The following is a 26,200-nucleotide window of genomic DNA, read 5'->3' on the forward strand; positions in this document are numbered from 1 at the left end:
TTTGATTGATACAGGGGCAAGTAGGACTACTATCAGTCATGACGAGGTTCCAGGGGCTCCGCTCTCAGGCTCTAGAAATGTTTCCCTTGGATTTTCAGGAAAGCCTATTGTAAACGAGATATCAAAGCCAGTTACTCTAGAAGTTGGTCCATTGTCCCGAACTACTGATTTGTTACTTACGAAGTCATGTCCAGAAAATTTGTTAGGCATCAAAACATTGAAAGAATTAGGTGCAGTTATTTGCTGTTCCCCAGAAGGAATACGCTTGTTTTTAAGGGACTTTAAAGGTCACTATGTATTACGAGATTTTGATCCAAGATTATCCAATGTACCGCAGCATTTATGGGCGCAAGGTCCAACTGATGTAGGTTTTATGCGAATCACACCCCATCGTGTGACTCTCAAGCAAGGTATAGTCTTGCCACGGATCAGACAGTACAGATTGCCACCTGAGGCTGTAGCAGCCTTATCCAAAATTATTGACGAGCTCATTGCTCAAGGAGTGGTTGTAGAAACTGACTCCAATGTATGTAATTCACCTATCATTCCAGTCATGAAACGTACTGATCCAAATGCACCTCCAGTATATCGATTAGTGATTGACCTTCGAGAACTTAATAAATGCATCATACCCCAGTATCCAGTAGTCCCAGATATTTCATCTCTATTGACAGCTATTGATTCTGAAGCTATATTTTTTACAGTAATAGACCTCAAGAATGCATTTTTCAGTGTTCCCATTCATCCAGACAGCCAGTACCTTTTCGGTTTTTGTTTAAATGGAAGGAGCTATAAATTCACACGAGCTCCTCAAGGTTTCACAGAAAGCCCTAGTATTTACAGTCAAGCACTTAAAAGACAACTAGACAACATTCACATGCCAACTGCCACTGCCCTGCTCCAGTATGTCGATGATCTACTGATCACAGCCCGTTCTGAGCGTGCTTGCGAGCGAGCGTCACTTACAGTTCTGTATTTCCTAGCCGAGATGGGGCATAAGGTGTCCCCTTCGAAGCTCCAGTTCTGTGTCCAGCAAGTGATCTACTTAGGCCACTTACTGTCCAAGTGGGGTAGGCAGTTGACACCAGACCGTATCCAGTTAATAGCGAGTCTTCCACAGCCCAAGACACAGAAGGAGGTACGTGCTTTTATCGGCCTTACTTCTTACTGTAGACAATGGATTCCTCAGTATGCATTTCTAGCAAAGCCACTGATACAGTTAACGACACAGGAGGCAGCCGTATCGACTGTCCTCCCTTGGACATCTGAACATACACTTAGTTTTAATGAATTAAAGAAAGCCTTATGCCAAGCACCTGTTCTAGCTACACCGAACTACAGTAAGCCTTTTACACTTTTTGTCACAGAACGTGATGGTACTGCATTATCTGTTCTCACACAAGATCAAGCCGGACAGTACAAGCCTTGTGCTTATTTTTCGAGCACACTAGATCCAGTAGCCCAGGCTTTGCCTGCGTGCCTCAAGTCAGTTGCAGCTACAGCTCTAGCTATCAGACAAAGTGATTCCATACTATTAGGACACTCTCTGACAGTACAAGTTCCACACTCCGTGGAAGTTCTTTTAAACCGAACACAGACTCAGCACTTGACAATCGCACGTTTAACAGGTTATGAATTGACACTGTTCCAGCCACACATAGAAATCAGACGCTGCAACGTTCTAAATCCTGCTACTCTGTTACCGTCAGTTACTTCAAATCCTGTCACACATGACTGTGTGGAAGTCATTAACACTATGACTAAGCCAAGACAAGACCTGACAGACATTGCATTACCTAATCCCGACCTGACACTTTATGTGGATGGTTCATGTATGAGAGCTAGTACAGGAGAACTAGTAGCCGCGTATGCAGTGACTACTGACACTGAAGTTATTGAAACACACCGTATTGACACCCTGTCTGCTCAAGCAGCAGAGCTAGTTGCTCTGACCCAAGCCTGCATACGTGCCAAGGACCTGAAAGTAAACATATATACAGATTCACGTTACGCATTCGGAGTTGTACACGACTTCGGAGTGCTCTGGCAGGAGAGAGGTTTCATGACTTCTCATGGAACCAAGATTCAGCATGGTCTCCTTATTCAAGCTCTGTTAGATGCAATACATTTACCGACAGCTATCGCTATCATGAAGTGCAAAGCACATACGAAAGTTACTGACATTATTTCCCAAGGTAACGATCTAGCAGATCGAACAGCCAAGCTTACAGCTCAGACACCAGACATTCCAGTTAACAAGACACAGATATCCACTCCAGAACAGACTACATGTATGACAGTTAAGGACCCTACACAAGATGTCATAGACATACAGTTACATGCTACTCCTGAAGAAATCAAGAAATGGTCCGAACAAGGAGGGGTCCAGACAGATCAGGGATGGTTGACGAAGGGAAAAGCCACATGGTTTCTCCCCGACTCTATGGTTCAAGTCATTATCAATACCGCACATAGTCCAGCACACCTAGGAGAAAAAGCCATGTTAGACAGTATTCAGAACCTTTGGTTTAACAAGCATTTACGAGCTGCAGCCAAGCAGAAAGTCCGTACTTGTATGATATGTTGTCAATTCAATCCAGGTAAAAGTGTCCCGGTGGAACAAGGTGGATTCCAGCCCCCTGACCACCCTTTTGAAGTCCTCCAGATGGATTATATTCAGATGGAGCGATGTCGAGGTTTCAAGTATGTCCTTGTAGTTGTATGCGCTTTGTCCAGGTGGACAGAAGCATATCCAGTTCCAGATTACACAGCAGCGACCACTGCCAAACAGTTGGTTTGTGAATTCTTCCCCCGTTATGGACTCCCTAGGGTCGTGTATTCTGATAACGGCCAGCCATTCTCATCTGAGCTCATGAAGCATGTTTCCCTCTTGTTAGGGTACCAGTGGAAGTTCCATTGTGTGCGCCATCCAGAAGCAGCCGGTCTCGTAGAGAGACATAATCAGACCCTGAAAATACGAATTGCTAAAATATGTCAAGAGAAAGGTGTAGACTGGCTAGTTGCCCTGCCAGTTGCTTTGTTCTTTATGCGCATGGTCGCACACTCCAGATCAGGTCTGTCCCCTTATGAGGTCGTATTCGGCCGCCCCCCAAATATGTGGGGTACACCTAGACCCCGTAGTATTACAGATGTTTCCAGTAATATGTTGACAGATTACCTAGCTTCCTTGATGTCTGCCCTACACTCTTGTCGTTCACAGGTTGCCGCTGCATTTCCAGACAATACCGAAGTGAAACGGCATGAGGTCATCCCCGGGGATCTCGTGTTGGTCCGGAATTTTGATCGTTCAAGTCCGCTGGAGCCCCGTTGGAAGCAACCTCAACTAGTCCTTCTGACCACCCGTACGGCCGTGAAGTTGGAAGGCCGTAAGGGTTGGGTGCATCTGTCGCATGTCAAGAAATTTCATGGACTCCGTAACAAAACTTTTGCCAAGAACATTTCCAAGGACTGTTCCTTTTCTAAAGACTGCCTAAAACCAGACTCTAATCCAGACATTAATACAAATCCAGAATTGACAGTTCCTCTGTTCGAGAAAACTCCGCAGCAGGAGTATAAGTTAAAACTACGGTCTAGTAAAATAAGTCAGCCAGTTTAATTGTCTAAGTCCCCCTCGGGTGAAACGGTTAGACAGGTATCTGACATGTATGAGATAGACCCCCATAGTGAGAGAGTTAGTCAAAACTCTATCCGATGTGTCGTTTTTCTAAGTTTTCTATTGTTTCTAAGTTTGATGGTTACCTGCACAAGTTATGCATTTCATTTATGTTTTCCACCTTCTCATGTAAATAAGTTTTCTAATGCTACAGTAGAGCACACATTTAGTGATCTGCCTCCTCACGAGTTATCCTATCGTCTTGCTATGAGAAATAACACATTTATTAGAATGTTACACTATTCACACCAGACCAGCAATGCTACTAATTGTTGGGTGTGTGGTCGACTCCCCCCTTTCCAGACACCGAAGGGAGTTCTGCCACTCTTTCCTTATCTATTTTCACATAATGGTTCGTGTGGAGCATGGTCCACGTTAACGTCATCTTCAAATGATATGTCCCTTCTGAATAGAACATGTTTTCCAGACAAGCAAGGTCTCTCCCATAGAACAGGGTTAGATCTAGAAAATGAAGTTTATAATTTAGGTAATTATTCTTCGAATTTTATGGTCCTGAATGTTCAGTCTGATACTACTCCAGACTTACCTGCTATTTCAGTACTACCAGTCAAAGGCGAATTATGTGTCAGAAATAATGGTTCCGTACATGTAGGACATAGTGATTGTACTACTACTGTCGAGTATAGTGACAGTGGGAAATCTATTTTCAAAGCTTCACGTCATTCTTATTTTATTTGTGGTCAGACCGCATATGTTCGTCTGCCCCTCGATTGGGATGGAACATGTTACATTGCCTTCCTACTGCCACCAGTTTTTCTAGCCCCATCTGATTATCATAGAAACACACATCTAGTACACGTCAGACATAGAAGGGAGATTGAATCCCCAATTGTCGATCAAACTGAAACTGCTCTAGAACAGTATACAGATTTCAATAAAGGTTTCTTCTTCTTTATAGGCCCTGTCCAGAATAGTAAGTTAATACGTAGATTAACCAGAACTCTTGAAGCAGTAGTGAATGAGACTACTTCTGCTCTAGGTAACTTAACCGAAGAGCAATCTGCTATGAGATTTGTCGTGCTCCAGAATCGTCTCGTTCTTGACGTCATACTGGCCGATAGAGGAGGAGCATGTAGAGTCATCGGATCTAGTTGCTGCATTTTCATTCCTAATAACGCGCCGTCTGTTTATTCAGCTATAACCAGACTTCATAAAATTGCCCATCAGTTACACCAGAATCCAGGCACCTGGACATGGTCCGGTTGGCTCTGGAGTATCATATCTGCTTGGGGATGGAAAGTATTGTCATTTCTAGGTATTGCAGTAATGATCCTATTCAGTTGCTGCCTCTGTATACAATGTGGCCCTGCGATTTGCGGCATTTGTGCTACCTCTTGTATTCCTAGTCCTAAATCCCGCCCTAAGTCCCGTTCCAAGACAATTCGAGACGAGCAAATGATGCTGTATGAAATGATAGATGGTATCATGAATATAGATGTTTCCTGATGGAAACGTAGGGCACAAGGAGGGAATGTGGAAAAGTAAATTTTGCCATGTTGTATGTGCCTACGTGTTCCCCATGTTATGTCATATGTGCATGATCGATATGCATGTATCCCCCTCTGATCGATTAAAGACGCAATTATAGTTGTGTCCATCTCTAGTATGCCAGTCTCCAGTTTTCGTGAATACAACGAATATCAGGCCTATGTAAAGCTACGTTGCCACGTTTTACAGTGTGCACGTTAATTAATTGAAAAGTCCCCGTTTCTAGGCCTCAAAAGGGCCCGGACTCAGATTCAGCTCCTGTTTCCTGAACCCTCTCCGAAGAGCGATACAGCCCCCACCTGTATCCCTGACCCTTAGCTTACTTTCATGCCTCACAGTGCCCGGCTCGGCCTGGCTCTGCCTCCAGTCTGCCAAGAGTATGTTATGTTTCTAGTTATCAGTCCAGCCCTCCTTCTCTGCATTCCTAAGCTACTGAATTGCATCAATAGTTTCCGTCATGGTCTAGCCTTTATGTCTCCATGTAAGAGAAATACTGTATTAATATTCATAGAATATTCCCCGCACACGCACTACATATAGGATTATGTATGCACCAGTCTTAATGTCTGTTAGCTTTTGCTCTGCTAACTTTTGGATTCTATCAACATGTTCTCTAAACACTAGATACCAGATAGGCTTTAGGTACATGTCACTCTGACTCTCCAGACTTTCGTCTCCTCTTCTAGCGCAGAAGTCATAGCCCCCCAGTTCTCCCTAGTAACACGTCATTGCCAGTTTGCGCGCACCATTAGGTTAGAGGTCCCAGCTGCTCAGGTAGCCCCCTCCATGTTTCCGCCCCGTTTATGACATATTCTGTTACGTTTACATCACATGTCTATGTATACGCCCTGTACACGCCTTCTTGTTGCATCAGTCATGCCTTATCTTTCGCGACTGCTACAAACTCCGCCTACTGCTACGCCTATTGTATTGTATTCAATGTATTTTGTTTAACTATATATACTAATGTTCTGTTATTAAAAGTTACGCCTGTCCCAGATGCTGCCCCGATGCGCATCATTCCCATTCCCGTACAGGCTGTCCTGTTCATGTCCCTTAAGCTTAATTAAAGCCTGTATACTCTAGCTACCTCGTATCTTGACTCTTATTTATTGAGCTATCTATTTGTATGAGTATCCTGAAAAATAGCACAGGTAATTAATTATTTATTTACCACAACTTGATATGAACTGCATCTCTTAGGTTTGGTGGGGTTGAGCACGAGTCATGTCTGCTGTAGTGGAGAAGTGTGGCTGAATGGTTAGAGCGGCAGACCCTGATGCAGAGGTCTAGCCCGGGACCAGGGTTCAATTCCCCGCCTTGGCGGGTCTTGGGCTCAAAATTCCACGGACCTGATAATTCTCGCCTCGGTGCCTATTCCAATCATGGAGTCCCACTCTGCAACTCTGGGCAATAGCTTGCTTAATCTCCACAACGGCCCCCACAACGCTAAGGATGCCTGGCCTCCACCTTGGGGGTGCCCAGGAGTGGACACCTCACAGGGAAAGCCAAAATGGGGATCCACAGCGGTATTCGTACAAGCGCCTTGAGACGCTTGCGGGTGAGTAGTGCGCTATACAAGTTTCAATTTACATTTTACATTTACATTTTAGCTGCAAGATGTTGAGTACAATATTAATGCTGAGCAGAAGGCCGAGTATTGCTGTCAATTGACACAGGCCTGCCACAGTCATAATGTGACTGCCCCCACTGGTAAAGACTGTTACTTAGTGTTGTTAGTATTGCATTACAGTGCCAATGGCTGGTCACCCAATGGCGAACCAGCCTGGGAATGGGAATTGGAAATTTCTTATGTTATCTTTTTTTATTCCTAGTGTGGATTTTCCTTTTATTTTAGTGGTAGATGTGACATGCAGCATTTCCTTGGGGATTCAGGGGGAGGGATCCGGGGCGACTATGGGGGTATCCTTATATACAATATAATGGCCCTTAAAATTAATACAATGGGATCGTAACTTCTGTTGCTGACCTGGAATGTATGTGGCCTGGCAGAATACACAAAGTGGTACCATGTCTATCACTAGCTCCGTAGACGTAAAATTCAGATTGCGCTCCTTCTGGAGATGAATCTAACGTGATCAGAACTGGAATATATGTGCAGGTGTTGGAGGGACATATTCATAGGGACCACATATTCCAGATATGCTCGGGAAGCACTAATCTGGATGGCTCCAGTGGTACTCCAAGAGGTACTGTGTACACAAATTGATCTAGACAGCTGATACACTGATACTTTGGAAGGTTTATTGGATGTTCTCCCACTCTCACTAATATAGCTTTATGCACCTAATACTAACCAAGCTCCCTTCTTGCAATCTTTGACCCCAACACTGTTACGTTATGCACTAGCACCGAGTTACTGAGGAGGGGACTATAATGGCACCACTGACCTAATTGACGACCGCTCCTGCTCCCCAATGCTAGGAGCACAATCAATATCTCTCTCATATCCCTTACAGAGATGGGTCACTAATACCCAGGTGAAGGATGCATGGCACAGTCTGAAACCGGAGACTAGGGAGTTCTCATACTACTCTGGTTTACACAACCTACATACCAGGATTGATCTTGTTTATTGCTCTTGGGACGCCCTTGCCAGTGTGCTACGGGCTGAATATAGTGGACATACTCTCTCATTGCCCTCTACAATTGCAACTGAGCTGAGGGACAAGCAGGCCCAAATAACCAATTTGGCGCCTTCCTTTGGAGGCACTCCGTGATGCGCCATTCAGATCTATTCTTTCAGGGTATTTTATCTCTAATTTTCAGGAAAACAAGAGGCCGTGCTTCATGGTTTTCATGGTTACATAATTAAGGTGGTTTATGGTACTAAACTAATCCTTCATGGACCCAGCCCATCCTGGGGGAGGAGGCATGACAACTCTGCACAGAACGGGCTTTTTTTCTGGACCCAGCGAGCGGAGGCTTTCTACCTAGGAGTTCAGAAATCTGTCTGGAGGTGGAAAATGGCGGGAAGCCGTTCAGAAACCACACAAGGGCAGGTCGTTTTTCAGGGGGCAACTCTCTAAGATGGCCTTTGAATGCATTTTACATTAAATCCCACACTGGCACCAGGGTGGATTTAATGTGCTGAGAAGTTTGCTATCAAACTTCCCAGGTTTCAGTAAAGCCATTATGGAGCTGTGGAGTTTGTAATGACCAACTCTCAGAGCACATACTCTTTATGGCTTCACTGCACTTACCATGTTTAAGAATGGACGTAGGCACCGTAGGGGTAAAGTGTCCATACAAATTTACCCTCACCTGTGGTCTAGTGCACCCTGCTAGAAGGGTGGCTTACAGAGACTATAGGCAGTGGACTGCAGACATGGTACATAGGGATGTGTTCCATGTCGACTCTTCACTTTCTGTGCAGCAAAACTCGCAGCCTGCAATGGCAGTGTGCTGGTGTTAGGGTACAGGGCTCCTATGGGTAGCACAGTAGGTGCTGCAGCCCTTGGAGGGCTTCTCTGGTCACAGTGCCATTGGTAACCATGTACCTTTCACAAGGGGCTTACCTGTGGCCAGAGATGTGCCAAATGTGGGTCCAAAGGAACAGTTTTTGGAAAGAACACAGGCCCTGGGAACCTGATTGGCGGGGACCCAGGGCACATCAAGTCAAGTTGCATCACATGTCAGGCATAAAGTCAGGGGCAACCATGCAAACAGGGACACTTTTCTATAGTAACCCATTGTACATAGATTTTTTAAAAGCCTTGTATTTATGTTCTTTCCTGTCCCTTTCATTATGCTTCGGTGGGACCTTAAGTTGGTTCTCGCTTTCCTAATATGCGCTTCTTTGGAGCCCCTTCATAATTGCCCCCTCCAGCTGCTCACCATCAGCCTTCTTGGTGTCAATTACATCTGCCAGGAGGATGAGGCAGCTGCAGGCTCTATTGTCAAAGCCCCCATTTCTGGAAATATTCCCAGACAAATTGGTGCTTTGCGTTCAGGCCGCTTTCCTCCCGAAAGTGGTAACTCCATTTCACGTGGAGCAATCTGTTACTGGGCCCACTTTCTACGCTCCTCATTTTCTACTGTTCTGTCACTTTCTTTCACTTCTGCACTTTTCCACTTTTTCCTCTTTTCCACCTTTTTCTCATTGTGTCCCCACTGCTACTCGTCCTCGCGGAACCGCCGCTTTCCAACTTCCAGCTTTTCCCGCCTCCCAGCTATCACGCCCTCCCACATAATGGCGGCTGATGCGCGGTGTAAAAGCGATCTTACTGACCTTGTCAGTACGTAACTTGCCCTCGCCGCACAGCTACGCCTGGTAGCTGTTGCACCTGACCCTTCCAGATCCTGAGTTTGAGGTCCTCCTCCACCCACAGGCACTCGCCTGCGCCTCATCCTTGATGGTGCAGTGGGGAGCATCTCTGCCTTGCTGATGCCCTGCCCTCTGTCTCTCTGCTTTCTGCCTTCTCTCTTGATCCCCTTTTCCTCCTCTCATCTTTTCTGCTCTCTATCACTTTCTGTATTTTCTGCTCTTCTGTCACTTTCTTTTTGCATTGTTCTGGACCCTCTTCTGTGGATGAGGTTTGGCCCAGCGGCCAGGGTGCCTGACTCCAGACCACGGGGTTCATGGTTCAATCCCCAGTGCTGGCAGCAGGTTAGCCCAGCACCATGTGAATCTGGGCAATAGCTTGCTTAATCTTCCCGAGGGCCCCCAGCGCCGGGACACCTCTCAGGAGGTAGTTGTGCCCTTTACAAATGCTGGCAGTATATTTCATTTCTGCTCTTCTGTCAATTTCGGCATTGTTCTTCTCTTCTGTCACTTTCATTCACTTGTGCACTTTTCCACTTTCCACTTTTGTGCCTTTTCTTCACTGTGTCCCCACCGCTGCTTGTCCCCTGCAGCCTGCCCCCCTCCAGTGCCCTTTTCCCACTTCTGGCTTTTACCACCTCCCAGCCATCCAGCCCTCCTCATCATGCTACTCAATGGCGGCCGCCCGGTGACTGCACAGCGGGTGCATTGAGTGAGCGTTCTTCGGCGTGCCAGAGGCAAGTCTGTCTGCACCCATCTGTGCCTGGACCATGCCCAGGGCCCTGGTCCGTGGACCACCCACCGATATTACGCCAGCACCCTCCACACCGGACACCACACCGCCTGCCACTGCACATCGCCGAATGACACCCAGGGATCTTTTTCCTGCCGTAACTGCAGCTGCACCATCGCCAGCCACTGCACACCAGCCACACCCATCGCTCGACTGACAAAGACTGGACCCGACTGCCTCAGCTGTATCCTGCTCAACACACGCTCCGTCTGCAAACAAGCCATGGATATCTGGGAGCTACTCGACTCTGTCCACCCCAACATCGACTTCCTCACGGAAACCTGGATGAACTCCACCTCCGCCCCAGACATCACCACTGCCATCCCGTACAGCTAAAAGATTATTCACAAGGATCGCATAAACAAACCAGGTGGAGGCATCGCCATCATACATAAAAGCACCCTCCACCTCACCACCCACTCAGACGTCCACTTGACCAACATGGAGCACCTCCACTTCCAGGTCCAGACCAACCTGAACACCACTCTCCGTGGCACCCTCATCTACAGACTCCCCTGGACCCCGTCCACTCTTCAGCAACTCCATCATCGACTTCATACCACCCCATGCTCTTGCATCCACCGACTACATCCTCCTCAGCTACCTCGACTTTCACCTGGACAACCCTAACAACAAGAATACCTTGTCCCTGCTGGAGAACGTCGCCACCGTTGGACTCGAACAACTGGTCATATCCCCTACTCAGCAGGACACACGCTCGACTCCCTCATCTACGCCAGCAACAACATCACCTTCAGCCAAATCTCAGAGCTCCTTTGGACCAACCATTGCTGCGGCCACTTCTCCTTCACAAAACACACCTACACCTCCACGCAAACCGCTTCCCTCACAGATTTTGGACCAAGATCACCATAGAACAGCTGACTGCATCCCTCAGCAAAACCCCACCACTGACATCCCCAGACCTTAATACACAGGCTCCCCTATAGAAAGCCTCAGGCAAGCGACACTCCATTAATGCCAGCTGGTTCTCCCCCGTCCTCCATGAGTTCAGATGCATCTGTAGATGGCTCAAGACAAAATGGAGTTGCAGCAAAACCCTGTAAGACCACTCAGCCTTCAATACCGCTTTCACCGCATACCACCACCTCATTAGAACAACAAAGAAAGAGGCCCTACAAGAAAGTGTCAACACCAATGCACTCAATAGCAGATAACTTTTCGCCATGGTCAAATAATGTGCCAAACCCAGCACAGAGACAGCAAACATCCCGCCCTTCCAAGACCTCTGCAACAACCTCACAACTTCCTCCACCACAAGATTAAGGAGATCAACAACAGCTTCGACAGCTTCGAACATGAAGACACTCTTACCCCACCCACAACTACCACACCCAATGACACCGGAACCCAGCAGATCCCACTCAGCGGGACTTTCTTCACCCCTGACAACACCCTAAGGATCATGAAGAGCATCCACTCCGGAGTACTCTCAGACCCCTGCCCGCAGCACATATACAACAGAGATGGCACTTCCATCACCCCATACTCTGCTGCACCATCAACTGCTCCATCAACTCTGCCATCATCCCAGAAGACTGGAAACATGCAGAGATCAATCCCTTGCCAAAGAAACCCTCTGCCGACCCAACGGACCTCAGGAACTTCAGACCCATCTCTGCTCCTCATCCCAGCCAGGTTCATCGAGATGGCCATCAACAGCCAACTTTCCGAGTTCATCGAAGCGCTCCACGTCCTGGACCTCACCCAATCCAGATTCCAAAGCAACCACAGCACCGAGACTGCCCTCCTCGCAGCCACAGGCGACGTCCGCATCCTCTTCAATGGAGACAAAACTGCAGCCCTCCTCCTAGACGTCTTGGCCGCCTTCAATAATATCTCCCACTGCACCCTATGCACCAGAATCCGTGACACCGGCATCTGTGACAAAGCCCTGGAATGAATACGCTCCTCCCTCACCAGCTGAACACAGAGAGTCAGGCTTCCACTCCTCCTCCCTGAGCCCCACTCTCTTCTACATCTACATGGCCCAGCTCACAGCCATCATCAGGAACCATGGACTCAACATCGTCTCCGATGCAGACTACACCCAGCTGATTCTCTCCCTCACCAATGAACCCACAGTCGCCAAGAACAACTTCCATGATGGGATGAAGACTTCTCCACCTGGATGAAGGACAGCTGCCTCAAGCCATATACCTCATCCTGGGCTCCAACCCCTCCACCTGGGACAACTCTTGGTGGCACGCAGCACTTGTAACCACCCACACCCACAGACCACGCACGAAAACTCGGCGGCATTCTGGACTACTCGCCCACCATGAACGGCAAGATCAATAGCATCTCATCATCCTGCTTTCACATGCTACGCCTATGCTATGCCTACTCCGAAATATCTTTAAGTGGATCCCCACTGAGTCCAGAAAGACGGTCAGCCAGGTACTCATCAGCAGTAGACTAGACTATGGCAGCATATTCTACGCCGGCATCATCCAGAAACTCCTCAAGTAACAGCAGAACATTCACCACGCCTCCGCCAGACTCATCCTCAATATATCCCCCGGAACCACATCACCGGCCACCTGAAGGACCACCAGTGGCTCCCAGTCAACAAAAGAATCCTTCAAGCTCCTCACATTTGCCTACAAAGCCCTACATGACGTGGGACCTGAGTAAATTAACTGTTGCAAAAAAGGGACCGGGCTGTTCCTGGATAAAAAGACCGTGTGAGTAGGTCACAGGGAAGTGGAGTGGAAGTGATAACTTAGTAGAAATTACCAAGTGGTATCCATTTTGTTGGATGGAATGGCCTCACACACCTTTGCAGGTGTCATGCTTCATCATCGGCAATGCTCCTCGTTGGGTAGGCGGTGCAATCCCCAACAGGCAACACCTCAAAGAGGGGCTCTTTGGCGGAGATCTTTTAAATCCAACTGCCTGTAGGTGAAGTGCGGGTGATGGGCAAGAAAGTTGTAGACGGAGTGGTGATTTAAAATGAAGTGAGGGGTAACGGAAAAAAGTTGTATTCAGGAGGTCCCCTACTTCAAATAAAACAAAGCTAGTCTGTACTCGCTGAAAGTTTAAGTTTTCTAGTTCGAGACAAGACTAGAGAGTGTAAAGAAAATGGTCGACATGTTTCTTGCTAATCGTTCATTGACATGCGATTCATCAGGACCTAACTGAAGAGGAAATCTGTCTACAAAACTTAGTCTACTTAAGTATCAGTGAATCATTATCAATAGTTAATGAAATACCTGAGTTACACTGTTCCTTGCCTAATGGTCAAGATTTATGAGTAACCTCAGTACCCAGCAGGTCGTGCATCTGGAGGGTGACCTCTGTAACTTAAGGTTCAATCCGAAATGCTTACCCCTCTCCGCTGGGACCGGGTGGCACACAGCACTTGTAACCACCCACAACCACAGACCACGCACGAAAACTCAGCGGCATTCTGGACTCCTCGCTCACCATGAACCGCAAGATCAATAGCATCTCATCATCCTGCTTTCACATGCTACGCCTATGCTATGCCTACTCCGAAATATCTTTAAGGGGATCCCCACTGAGTCCAGAAAGATGGTCAGCCAGGTACTCATCAGCAGTAGACTAGACTATGGCAGCACATTCTACGCCGGCATCACCCAGAAACTTCTCAAGTAACAGCAGAACATTCACAACGCCTCCGCCAGACTCATCCTCAATATATCCCCCGGAACGACATCACCAGCCACCCGAAGGACCACCACTGGCTCCCAGTCAACAAAAGAATCCTTCAAGCTCCTCACATTTGCCTACAAAGCCCTACATGACGTGGGACCTGAGTACATTAACCACCACCTGCATTCCAAGCACTAACCAGAGACCTCCGATCTGCCCAACTAGCTCTAAACACCATCCCACATATCCACAAGACCAGAGCCGCAGGAAGGTTCTTCTCCTACCTACCATCAAAGACCTGGAACACCCTGCCTCTCCACTTTAGGTAATCCCAGTCAATGCCTCAATTCAGGAAGGACATCAAGACCTGGTTCTTCGACTGAACCACAGTGCCTTTGATGGATCAGCAGCACCCACCTCAGTGCCTTGAGACCCTTATGGGTGAGTAGTCCTGCTTTACAAGATATTTGATTGACTGGTTGATTGATTGAAGGGTTTGCTACCGGTGCCAGTTTTGTAGCAGTGGTGCAATATCGCCCTCCAGTGGCAAAAGCAGCAAGCACGTGTTTCCAGACTCCTGGGGCCAGGCAGCACTTCCCCAGGGGATGACCAGAAAAATTACCAGGTCTGCCTTGGGTCCACAGTCGGGCCCTGGCTGCATAGGGTCTGGCATGAAACACACAACGAGCCAGATATGTCTAGACTTTTCCAAACCATTCTTACACATGAGACTGGCTGTCGCTCTATAATATTGTTATTCAACTCCCTACACTGGGACGGGGATGTGCCCTTTGCTGCTCTCTGGGCTTACTGGAACAAGACACTATCCACTATGCTCACCAATAAGAATGCTACAAAAGGGGGTGGTGATGGACGGAGCATCTGAACCAATCAAACACTCACACCCAGTCAACAGATCTGGCTTTAGTCCATCACCGTTCTTTAGCCCACTCTGCCACCCCAGTTCAGACATGGCCATATGCAAATCAGTCTGACCCTGTGCCTCATGGGAACAGTCCAGCCCGAACTGCAAAGCCATGCCTTCCCTGGACCGTAAACAAGCTTCTTAGGACCGGTTTCTGGCATTCCAGCCATCTTCAGCCAGGCTTGCTTGAATCCAGTGGCAAAGTGAGCAAGGGACTCATTTCATTTCATAAAGCTTTATTCGGAACGTTAAAAAACATGTCCATAAAAGCACATACTGTTACAGATACAAGCATTACTTAAAAAGAAAAACAAAAGACAAACCACATATTACATATATTATCCAGAGGGGGATGGAATAAATATTTAAAAAAGACTTAAAAACACATACTTTTCCTTGCGCTAATTGATTTAAGTAAAAAAGTAGCAGTAAAAAAGCAAATGTCCTCGTTGTGCAGATTAAAAAGCAGTTTCAAAGAGTCCATGATTGTTCTCACTCCAAATTTTTTCAGTTTTGGCTTCAAATAAAATTTCCTTAATTCACTGTACAATGTGCATGACAGGAGAAAGTGCTTAATGCTCTGTTCCGTTTTATTATCACAAGCACAGGGCCCTGTAGGACGCAATTTAATATCTGGGCACGCAACAAGATAATGTACTGTTCCCATCCTCATTCTGGTTAGTACAAACTGATGCGAAACTCTGGTTACCTGTGACAAGTACGCATGAAATCCACTAAAGTCATTCAAACTATTGTACAGAACACATGTGGATAATTTAGAATCCTCAAGACAATGCCTTTCATTACAATAATTCAAGAAAATTGATTTCATATTTAATTTGGAGACATCGGAGGCACTGTATGGATCGATGATTACATTAAGACCATAGATCTTTAGGAAGCATTCGACGATATATCTAATCCACGGGATTTTAAGATTGCTTGTCCAAAGCAAGGCAGTTTTCAATAATAACTCTATTCAGAGAGGTGCCCTCGCTCAACCAGATAGAGCGCCACAGTAATAATGGTCTCAACTAAATCTTGTCATTTAAAGGTTGAGACCCTGTTTCCTTATGAACCAAGGTGTTGGAGGTAGATTTGGGTAAACACAGGAGTCTTTTCAGGAAGTTATTCTCCTCTACCTGAAGGCTCCCCGCTGGTGACACACCCCATACGCCTGCCCCATATAGGGCTACAGAAAGACATCTAGATTGATAAATTTTTAACATGTCTTTGATGCGTCTACTCCCCAGCTTCTTGGCAAATACAAAAACCCCATTAGCGCTCCTGATCATCTTAGTTTTAACAGATTTATGTTCAATATCCCATCGGCCATTATTCGAAAAGTTAATTCCCAGGTAGCAGAAATTTTCTACTTTTTGGACCGGTTCACCGTCGATAAAATAATGGGATTTATTTTTTATTTTAGCTCGACCGAGCCCGCATTCCATTACATATGTTTTGGTTTTATTAATTACCAGTTTCCTATCTTTGATGAACTGCACAAAGCAGTCCATCAAACGTTGTAGGCCTAGGGGGGTCCTGGACAGTAGCACGGCGTCATCCGCATAGAGTAACACGGGTATGTTAAGATTGTTAACTCTAGGGGTGTCCGCCGCGACTGTCTGCAGGACAGAATCCATCTCATTAATAAAGAGGGTGAAAAGCAGGGGTGCTAGAACACACCCCTGCCTAATTCCCCTCCCGATCCTGAACTTAGTTGTACACTCCCCGTTAGGTCCAAATCGGACGTTGGTACTAAGCTTTTCATATAAGTGGGCTAGGAAATAAATAATACCTTTCGGAGCCCCCATTTCTATCAGTTTGGCCCATAGTATAGCGTGGTCCACCATATCGAAAGCGCTGCTTAGGTCAGCAAAACATAAGTAAAGCGACCCTTGTTTGGCCTAGGTGTATTTCCCTACCAAAAGCTCTAAATTCAGACACTGCTCAATGGTGCCGCGCCCTTTTCTGAACCCGTACTGACAATTAGTTAAAATCTCATTTGTGTCTGCCCACTCCTCTAATCTTACTAAAAGGACCCGACTCATAATTTTGACAGAAGAATCCAATAAAGATATTGGTCGATAATTCTTGGCGTCTGCCCGGTCGCCTTTTTTATAAATAGGAACAATTATTGATTCCTCCCAAGTAGACGGCAATTTACAACAAGTAGCTGCGTTGAAGATTTTCGCCAACAATGGGCCCCAAATCTCCGGTTCAGTCTTATACACTTCTATGGGTACTCCATCAGGTCCCTGGGCCTTTCCTCCTTTGCTGGCTCTAATACTGGCCATAACCTCATCGATAGTAATATTTAAGGCCATAATCGGCCAGCCTTCTTCATTGGGGGCAGGTCTTTTATCTGTATTAAAGATGTTAGAAAAATGTTGGATCCAAGATTCCATACTCACATTGGATGTGAGTTCTGGAACCTTTTCATCCTTTAGGAATGGGCTATTCACCGTAGACCAAAACAGAGTACAATTCTTCAATTCTGCAGCCTGGTTTAAATTGTCCCACGCTTCCTGCTGTAATTCAGTTTTTCTACGTTTAAGGATCAAATTATAATCCTGCCTAAGATTAATCACCAAACTCCTATCTCTTGGTTTAACTGCCAAAGCATGTTTGAGATTCCTTCGAGCGATAGTGCACGCATGATCGAACCACCCCCTTTTACATTTTCCGTTATGCCCACCCTTTTTTAGTAAACTTCTTATTGATGGTTGAATTAATGCTATCGAAGTGTTCAATACTGTCGGCCGAGGTGTCATCCTTTTCTAGGATTGCCATAATATCTATTAGACTACTTGTGATGATAGCCTCAGATGTTATATCTGCTTTGTCACCCTTCCACCTCAGCCTATAACCATTCCGCCTATGAGGTTCAATATTAACTACACTACTTTGTTCACGCCTGGGGGCACAGTCCCATATTGTTACATCAGTAGTTAAACAATAATGATCGCTTAGCATAACATCAACCACCTTAATCGCAGAACATAACGGAATAAGGGTTGAGGACATGCATATAAAATCAATAATAGTATTAGCGCCTCTTCCTATAAAAGTTGGTATAATCTCGCCCTCATCGTTTTTAGTATTATCCATGATTTCCATATCATGGTCTATCAAGAAGTTATTCAGGGTTTCTCCATAAGAGTGATGGGGAAAATGTACTTCTGCATCCCCCAAACGATTATACACTCCACATAACTTCTGAGTTGATAATGGGCATACTGATACATTAAAATCCCCCACAAAAATAAATTCAAAAACACCATTAAAACTATTAACACAATTAGTCAATGCCCTATCCAGCTCGTTAATAGCAACATGTCTAGTGCCATCAAATATATTGTTGTAGAAGTTAATCAAAAGTATATTTCTACCCGCTTCTTGCGCTAACCATAAGATTTGTGAATGAACTCCCACTTTTACATATTTTTTCACCAGGACTGGCAATTTTACTGAAATCAGCATCAACAACCCACCTTTAGCTCTGCCGTGGGTTGAGGCCAAGGCAGGAAGTTCATAGGATGCAAAGCCTTCAATGCCCCTATAGTTTTTACACCAGGTTTCCTGGAGGCAAATGATATCAAATAAATTCGCAAAATCTTTCCATCCCAACATATCCTCCTTGGCCACTAAGCCAGCGATATTCCAACTAGCAATGTGGCAAGTTATTCTATCACTCTCGTCGCTATTGATAAGCGGTTCATCACTGGGTATGGTCATGTTATCCTCTAGGTTAAAAAGCTCTATGTTATGCGTTATATCTGAGACATCTTCCCCTACTAGCTTACAATCTACAATCACTTTATCAACTGACTCATTCACAGGGTTAACTACATTTCCGAATTTGTTACCGGTAACATCACCCCCGGAGGGGTCAGTCTCATGTCAATCATTCTGATCCAGAAAGCTCAACGACTGATATCTGTTCTGGATAGGGACTTGGTATACCATCCCATTAACAGGCGGGGGGATAGAGCCATAGTTGGTAAAAGGGTTGGGAGTATAAGCTACAAATTTGTTCCCCACATTATTACCACCTATCACAGAACTAATCGCATGCAACGGCGGGGTAAATGTACCATCATGAAAACCAGGGCGGGAATTTGGCAACACAGTTCTATTTACAAAGGGAGGACAGGTGAAGTTACTTATTACCCCCTCCCCACTATTAACAGGGGGAGGCCTACTAAGATGGTTATAAAAGTAGCCCAGGGGTCTAGCAACTACATCTGTCTCTGACTGCGTGAGTGAAGCTGCTCTAAGGAGAACAGTCGCAACATGTTGCGGATGTTTAAAATTAATAATCACGCAGTCCCCCCCACATGTTTTTCTGGTATTACCGATCCAGTTGACTCTTCTGATCGAAACAATCTGATCAGAGTAGCCAACTGGAAAACCACAATGGCGGTTTAACCAAGAAATTGTTTTATTCATCAAAGATTCCACTGACTCCTGGGTGATAGGGACCTGATTTAAAATCGGGACATTGGTCAATACCACTACATAAGGTACACATTCAGGTGGAAGGTCAACTGGGCGCCTACATATCCGCATGGGTACCCCATTCGTTCCCCTTGTTACAGTAGGCAAAGGTAACCCAGTTAATACAGTGGCTGTCTTTACACAGTCTGGGGCCGGTATAGGTCTACCATCCTTCTGTATAGTACCCGACACTGAACTTGAACCTGTCGACCCTGCGCTTAATTGCTGTATAGGTCGGCCTGCCTTCTGGGCAATCGTATGGCTAGGTATTGTTGGCTCAATGGGCTGTTGTTTCCTAGCGTTAGAGGATGGGGCACTATTAGTAGATCGAGGTTGTGGTGTCGCCCTGTTAGTAGTAGATACAGCGATTGCACATGCCGGCATCTTGAGACAAGAGATAGATTTTTCCAAGTTGCCGGCATGCTGCTCCACCGCAGCCCTTAATCCCACTACTTCTGCCTGTAGTTCATCGATTTTAGTTAACAGGGGGTCTACCACCCTATTGAATTTGTCATAAATACTACTCAGTAATAAGTCAATTTGGTCAGGCAAAATAGAGACAACATTGTCATTTGTTGGTGACCCTATATCGTCAGCACTCTCCTTATGTATGGCATCTTTCCTGTTCTTTCTACTAGAGTGATTACCTCGTTTAGGTGCCATTTTCTTACAGGCTCGCATGAATTTAGTAGCCCTAACAGATGGCTGTGGTGTACCCTCAAGGTTTTCACTTAAATCATCTACCACCCTGATAGAATTATCCAATGTCCCGGTTAGATCAACATCCATATTATCATGGTCCACAGCAGTCTCGCTGACAATGTCAGTTCCTGCAGGATTTACAACTGTAGATGAAATCGTTGAAGGGTCAGCGATACTACTTTTCCCCAATGATTTTCTTCTGTCACAATTAATTCTGGAAACTACTTTCAGCATATAGTTATCGGGTAAAGTAGTTTGGACAGACATGATGGGTTTGATCAGGTGCCTCAAATAGTCCAAATCAATTAAAAAGAACAAAAGTTCATATATGGTGAACACCTACGGTTTCTCAGTGGTCAGACCAAGGGGGATGGCCCGGCCCGTCCTCGATCGTCCCCGGACGGCCACCGACGGCCCGCCCTCTGCCCGGGCTCAGCCCGGCGACGCCCGCGCGCGTTCCGCGACGCGGAGGGAGCCTCCAGTTGAAATAGCGCCTCCGGGCGCGCAGCGGCAGGAAGTGGGTGGAAGTACTCGCACGGCCCTCTGGGAGCTGTAGTCTCCAGCCGCCACCAGCCGCGAGATGTAGGAACGCGGCAGCGGCGAGACCTACAGCGTCAGGGCCCCAGGAGCAGCAAGCCGTCCAGCAGGTAAGAGCCCCACAGCGTTATGGCCAAAATTACCCCGCTCCACCGAGGGAGCCTCCAGTTGAAATAGCGCCTCCGGGCGCGCAGCGGCAGGAAGTGGGTGGAAGTACTCGCACGGCCCTCTGGGAGCTGTAGTCTCCAGCCGCCACCAGCCGCGAGATGTAGGAACGCGGCAGCGGCGAGACCTACAGCGTCAGGGCCCCAGGAGCAGCAAGACGTCCAGCAGGTAAGAGCCCCACAGCGTTATGGACAAAATTCCCCCGCTCCACCGAGGGAGCCTCCAGTTGAAATAGCGCCTCCGGGCGCGCAGCGGCAGGAAGTGGGTGGAAGTACTCGCACGGCCCTCTGGGAGCTGTAGTCTCCAGCCGCCACCAGCCGTGAGATGTAGGAACGCGGCAGCGGCGAGACCTACAGCGTCAGGGCCCCAGGAGCAGCAAGACGTCCAGCAGGTAAGAGCCCCACAGCGTTATGGCCAAAATTCCCCCGCTCCACCGAGGGAGCCTCCAGTTGAAATAGCGCCTCTGGGCGCGCAGCGTCAGGAAGTGGGTGGAAGTACTCGCACGGCCCTCTGGGAGCTGTAGTCTCCAGCCGCCACCAGCCGCGAGATGTAGGAACGCGGCAGCGGCGAGACCTACAGCGTCAGGGCCCCAGGAGCAGCAAGACGTCCAGCAGGTAAGAGCCCCACAGCGTTATGGCCAAAATTCCCCCGCTCCACCGAGGGAGCCTCCAGTTGAATTAGAGCAGCAAGGGACTCACATCTGAGCATACCCTGCCAACTTATGGTGAACAAAGGGGTACAAAAGGGGGTGGTGATGGACGGAGCAACTGAACCAATCAAACACTCACACCCAGTCAACAGATCTGGGTTTAATCCACCACCGTTCTATAGCCCACTCTGCCACCCCAGGTCAGACATGTCCATATGCAAATCAGTCTGACTCTGTGCCTCATGGGAACAGTCCAGCCCGAACTGCCAAGCCATGCCTTCCCTGGACCGGAAACAAGCTTCCTAGGACCGGTTTCTGGCATTCCAGCCGTCTTCACCTTCAAGAAACCCACCCCGCACCACCGCACCCAACAGATGCCTCACCGCTGCTGGAACAAAGTCACCGAAGACCAGCTAACCACCACCCTCACGCAGAGCCCACCCGCCGACCATACCGACCCCGACACCGCCGCCCGCAACCTCAGACAGTGGATCAACGACTACGCCAACACCCTCGTTGGATCAAGAAACCCTCCAACAATCATACCAACAAGAAAGCCAGCTGGTTCACTGAAGACCTCCGGGCCTCCAAGCAAACCTGCCGAAAGCTGGAGAAGATCTGGCACCGTGAACGAACACCGGACAGCCACGCCACCCACAAGAATGCCACCCGCAGACACCATCACCTCATCAGATCCGCCAAAAGGGCCTCCTTCAAAGATCGCCTAGACAACAACGCGCACAACAGCAAAGAGCTCTTCAACATCGTGAAGGAACTCTGCAACCCCAGCTCCAACACCAACGACGTCCCACACTCGCAAGACCTGTGCGACTCGCTGGCCATCTTCTTCCACCGCAAGATCACAGACATCCACAACAGTTTCAACTTGACTACCGCCCGACAATCACTGAGACCTCCACCACCACGACCACCATCCGCACCAACCGCCTGCTCTACTGGACCAACATCAACGATGATGACACCATCAAGATCATGAACACCATCCACTCCGGATCTCCGTCAGATCCATGCCCACACCACATCTTCAACAAAGCCAGCACATCCATCGCACCCCATCTCCGGAAAGTCATCAACACCTCCTTCGAGACAGCCACCTACCCGGAGAACTGGAAGCACGCCGAGATCAACGCCTTACTCAAAAAACCCAATGCGGACCCCAAGGACCTCAAGAACTTCCGGCCCATCTCTGTGCTCCCGTTCACGGCAAAGGTCATCGAGAAAACCGTCAACGAACAACTGACCCGCTACCTCGAGGAGAACAACATCCTGGACCCTTCCCAGTCTGGGTTCCGCAGCACCACAGCACCGAGACTGCCCTCATCGCCGCCACCGATGACATCAAGTCCCTGCTGGACAACGGAGAAACAGCGGCCCTCATCCTCCTGGACCTGTCAGCTGCCTTCGACACGGTCTGTCACCACACACTACGAACACGCCTCCACAACGCTGGGATCCAAGAGAAGGCCCTGGACTAGACCACCTCCTTCCTCTCCGGCAGAACACAGAGCGTCCGCCTTCCGCTCCGAAGCCACCGAGATCATCTGCGGCGTACCCCAGGTCTCATCCCTCAGCCCAACTCTGTTTAACATCTACATGGCACCGCTCGCCCAAGTCGCCCGTCGGCACGACCTCAACATCCTCTCCTACGCTGATGACACCCAGCTGATACTCTCCCTCATCAAGGACCCCCACACCGCCAAAACCAACCTTCACGAAGGAATGAAGGCCGTTGCTGAACGGATGAGGAACAGCTGACTGAAGCTGAACTCGGACAAGATGGAGGTCCTCAACCTCGGATCCAACCCTTTGGCCTGGGACGACTCCTGGTGCCCGACCTCACTGGGAACCGCTCCAACACCCACCGACCATGCACGCAACCTTGGGGTCATCCTCGACTCCACCCTCTCCATGACTGAAAAGGTCAACGCCGTCTCCTCCTCCTGCTTCAACACCCTCCGAATGCTCCGTAGGATCTACAAGTGGATCCCCACGAAACGAGAAGAACAGTCACCCAGGCCCTTGACTGTAGCAGGTTGGACTTTGGAAACGCCTTCTACGCAGGAGCCTCGGCCAAACTCCTGAGACGGCTCCAACGCATCCAGAACGCCTCTGCACGCCTGATCCTCAACATCCCTCGCCGCAGCCACATCACACCCCACCTGAGAGACCTGCACTGGCTCCCGGTCAACAAGAGGATAACCTTCAAGCTCCTCACCCACGCACACAAGGCACTCCACAACACCGGACCAACATACCTCAATAGACGACTCAGCTTCTACACCCCCATCCTCCAGCTCTGCTCCGCTGACCTCGCCCTCGCTACAGTTCCCTGCTTCCAAAGAGCGACCTCAGGCGGCAGATTGTTTTTCCACCTCGCCGCCAAGACCTGGAACACCTTCCCCATCCACCTACGGCAGACCCAAGACCTGCTGACCTTCAAAAAACTCCTCCAGACCTGGCTTTTTGAGCAGTAGCAGCATTACCCACCCCAGCGCCTTGAGACCCTCACGGGTGAGTAGTGCGCTTTACAAATGATATGATTGATTGATTCAGCCAGGCTTGCTTGAATCAAGTGGCAAAGTGAGCAAGGGACTCACGTCTGAGCATACCCTGCCAACTTATGGTGAACAAAGCAGTACAAAAGGGGGGCAATAAGAAGTGGGCGTAATGCCTGGGGGTACCAAAATGCATGTCCTTGAACGCTAGACCTAAATACACCCAACTCAATTACCTTCACCACACGCATCTTCTGCCACACAGACTCCCGCGTATGTGCCAGGGGTCTCCAGGCTCCTGACCACACTCTTAAGATCCTAAAGCAAATTTTATTCACATGGTATGGTTATGCCCTCAGCTGACTCCTTATTGGGTGGCAGTAAAAGCAGGGAAGTTGTAGTTTCACACAGTGCATATAGCCAGCCTTTATTATTACTTAGGGATTACTCCCTGTACAGCAGCACATAAAGCCACTAACACATTTCCAGACCTTGCTTTGGTTTTGGCCAAGCGTAGGATAGCAATGTGGTGGAAGTTGGCGGCGTCACCGCCCATCAAGCTGAGGCTCTGCGATTTATGCACTGGCATTATAGCAGAACAGGAGGTGTCACATTTCGCTGAACGTTCCGCTCGGTTGCATCTAACCCCCCAAATTGGCAGAGATATTTAGACGTGGCTAAATCTGGACAAGCAGGTCTTTATTCCTGAATGTGTGTGTGGAAGTGAGGGCTCTGACCCTGCTGGGCCTGTGCCCCGAGGCAGCCTTGCCACTCACTTCTCCCCCACCCCCTCTGCCATAGATGATGGTCTTACTTAATGACCCGGCAGACACCAACCTCCCTCTCCACGTACCCCATTTATCATTGCACCACATGGCAGCCTCTAGTCGTTTCTTCCACATGTTAATTACTGTGGGTTACTTTTCACAATGTTTACTATACAGCACCTCTCCAAGACTACAAATACACGTATGCACGAAAACTGTGATGCAGTGTACAATCTATGTATATTTTAAACTGTGATAGTCTTACAGTGGACAAATAGTGTGCATTTTAGTGGTATTGTTTAAACCAGACAACTGTACCTAATGCTATTAATCCTATTGTTGTCAAATTATCAATAAATATATATATTTTATTGTTGTAAACAGATGGGGTCCCAAGAGAGCAGTTGGATTATGAAAACAAGCAGAAATTAGGCCTGGCCATATCTCCTCTAGATGGTACATAGTCAAGCTGTGGGACATCACCATAAGGCCTTCCAAGATGTAAACAAAACCCAGTCTCCATTTTAAGGCTGAGAACAGAAGATGCAACAAAAGCTAAATGGGATTGAGCCTGATGCTACTAAAACCTGCAGATATCTCCCACCTCCGTGGTTGTATTCATCTTTTCCATGCATCCCTTCACCCTCCTTTCGTCTCATGATCCAGCCAGACTTGGTTACCTTGCAGTTGTTTTTCCAGAAGGACTCAGGGATGAGATGGACAGGAAGGTGGGTCTTGATCAGTCGAGGAGACGGTAAGGCAGCTAACTGTTCGACCCCTGAAACAAAAGATCCAGGCATCAAATCGGACCAGCACAGTGGAGTGTTGGACTACCAGTTTTATACACTGATTAATGGTGGGCAAAATTGTCATACCAAAAGGAGGAATGTTGAATTTCAAGCATTCCTGAAAAACTTGCCCTCCTTCCCCAGTCAGGTGGGAGAGTAAGACACAGGTGCTATCAAAGCGAAAAACTAGGGCATTCAGGGACCCTAATCTAGGTCAGAACTTGTAGATCCCATTGCTGATCCTGGGGTCCTTTTGTAATGCTCCCAAGCTCTATTGACCTCGAGCTTTTGTGCCCAACAACCTGTTGCATCTAGTGGCTGTGGAAGTGTTTGAATCTTAAAACCCGGTTATGGCAATTCTTTTTTCTGTTGAATAACCACCTTGCCAGTCACTGTGATTGCAATCTGTGAAGAAATGATGGCTACTCCCAATGCTACTCTCCTACTCCCAAGGGTGGCTGGCGACATTTTAAAGTGGTGGGGTGTAAATATCTGTCTTGAGTACCATCTGGCAGTGGGCCCAATTCTTACAATTCTGGAGACCAAAGAATGATCATTGCAGCAGGGACAGTAACCTACTTAACTACCTTAGCAAAAAGACTAAGTCTCAAACGCAAACATTTCTGAAAGTAACAAACTACAGATATTTGTACCTGGCAGACAAAACAAATGTCAAGACTTACTGTCATCCATCAACCACTAAGAGTGGTGAGCAGCAAAAAAAACTGATTCAAACGTTTACAAGCCGAATT

General features: G+C 47.7%; 1 protein-coding gene across 4 annotated transcripts in view; it reads right to left on the reverse strand.

The window, feature by feature from the left end:
• Positions 1 to 26,200, reverse strand: part of LOC144768587 (sulfotransferase 1 family member D1-like) — a 353,317-nt gene that overhangs the window by 204,431 nt on the left and 122,686 nt on the right. For all 4 annotated transcript variants that reach the window (XM_078652379.1, XM_078652378.1, XM_078652377.1 and 1 more), the window contains one exon: positions 25,341 to 25,438. In XM_078652379.1, coding sequence (XP_078508505.1) covers positions 25,341 to 25,438 — 98 coding nt within the window. The remainder of the gene's footprint in view (positions 1 to 25,340; positions 25,439 to 26,200) is intronic.

This window comes from Lissotriton helveticus, chromosome 7 (assembly GCF_964261635.1).
Source record: "Lissotriton helveticus chromosome 7, aLisHel1.1, whole genome shotgun sequence".
NCBI classification, from domain to species: domain Eukaryota; kingdom Metazoa; phylum Chordata; class Amphibia; order Caudata; family Salamandridae; genus Lissotriton; species Lissotriton helveticus.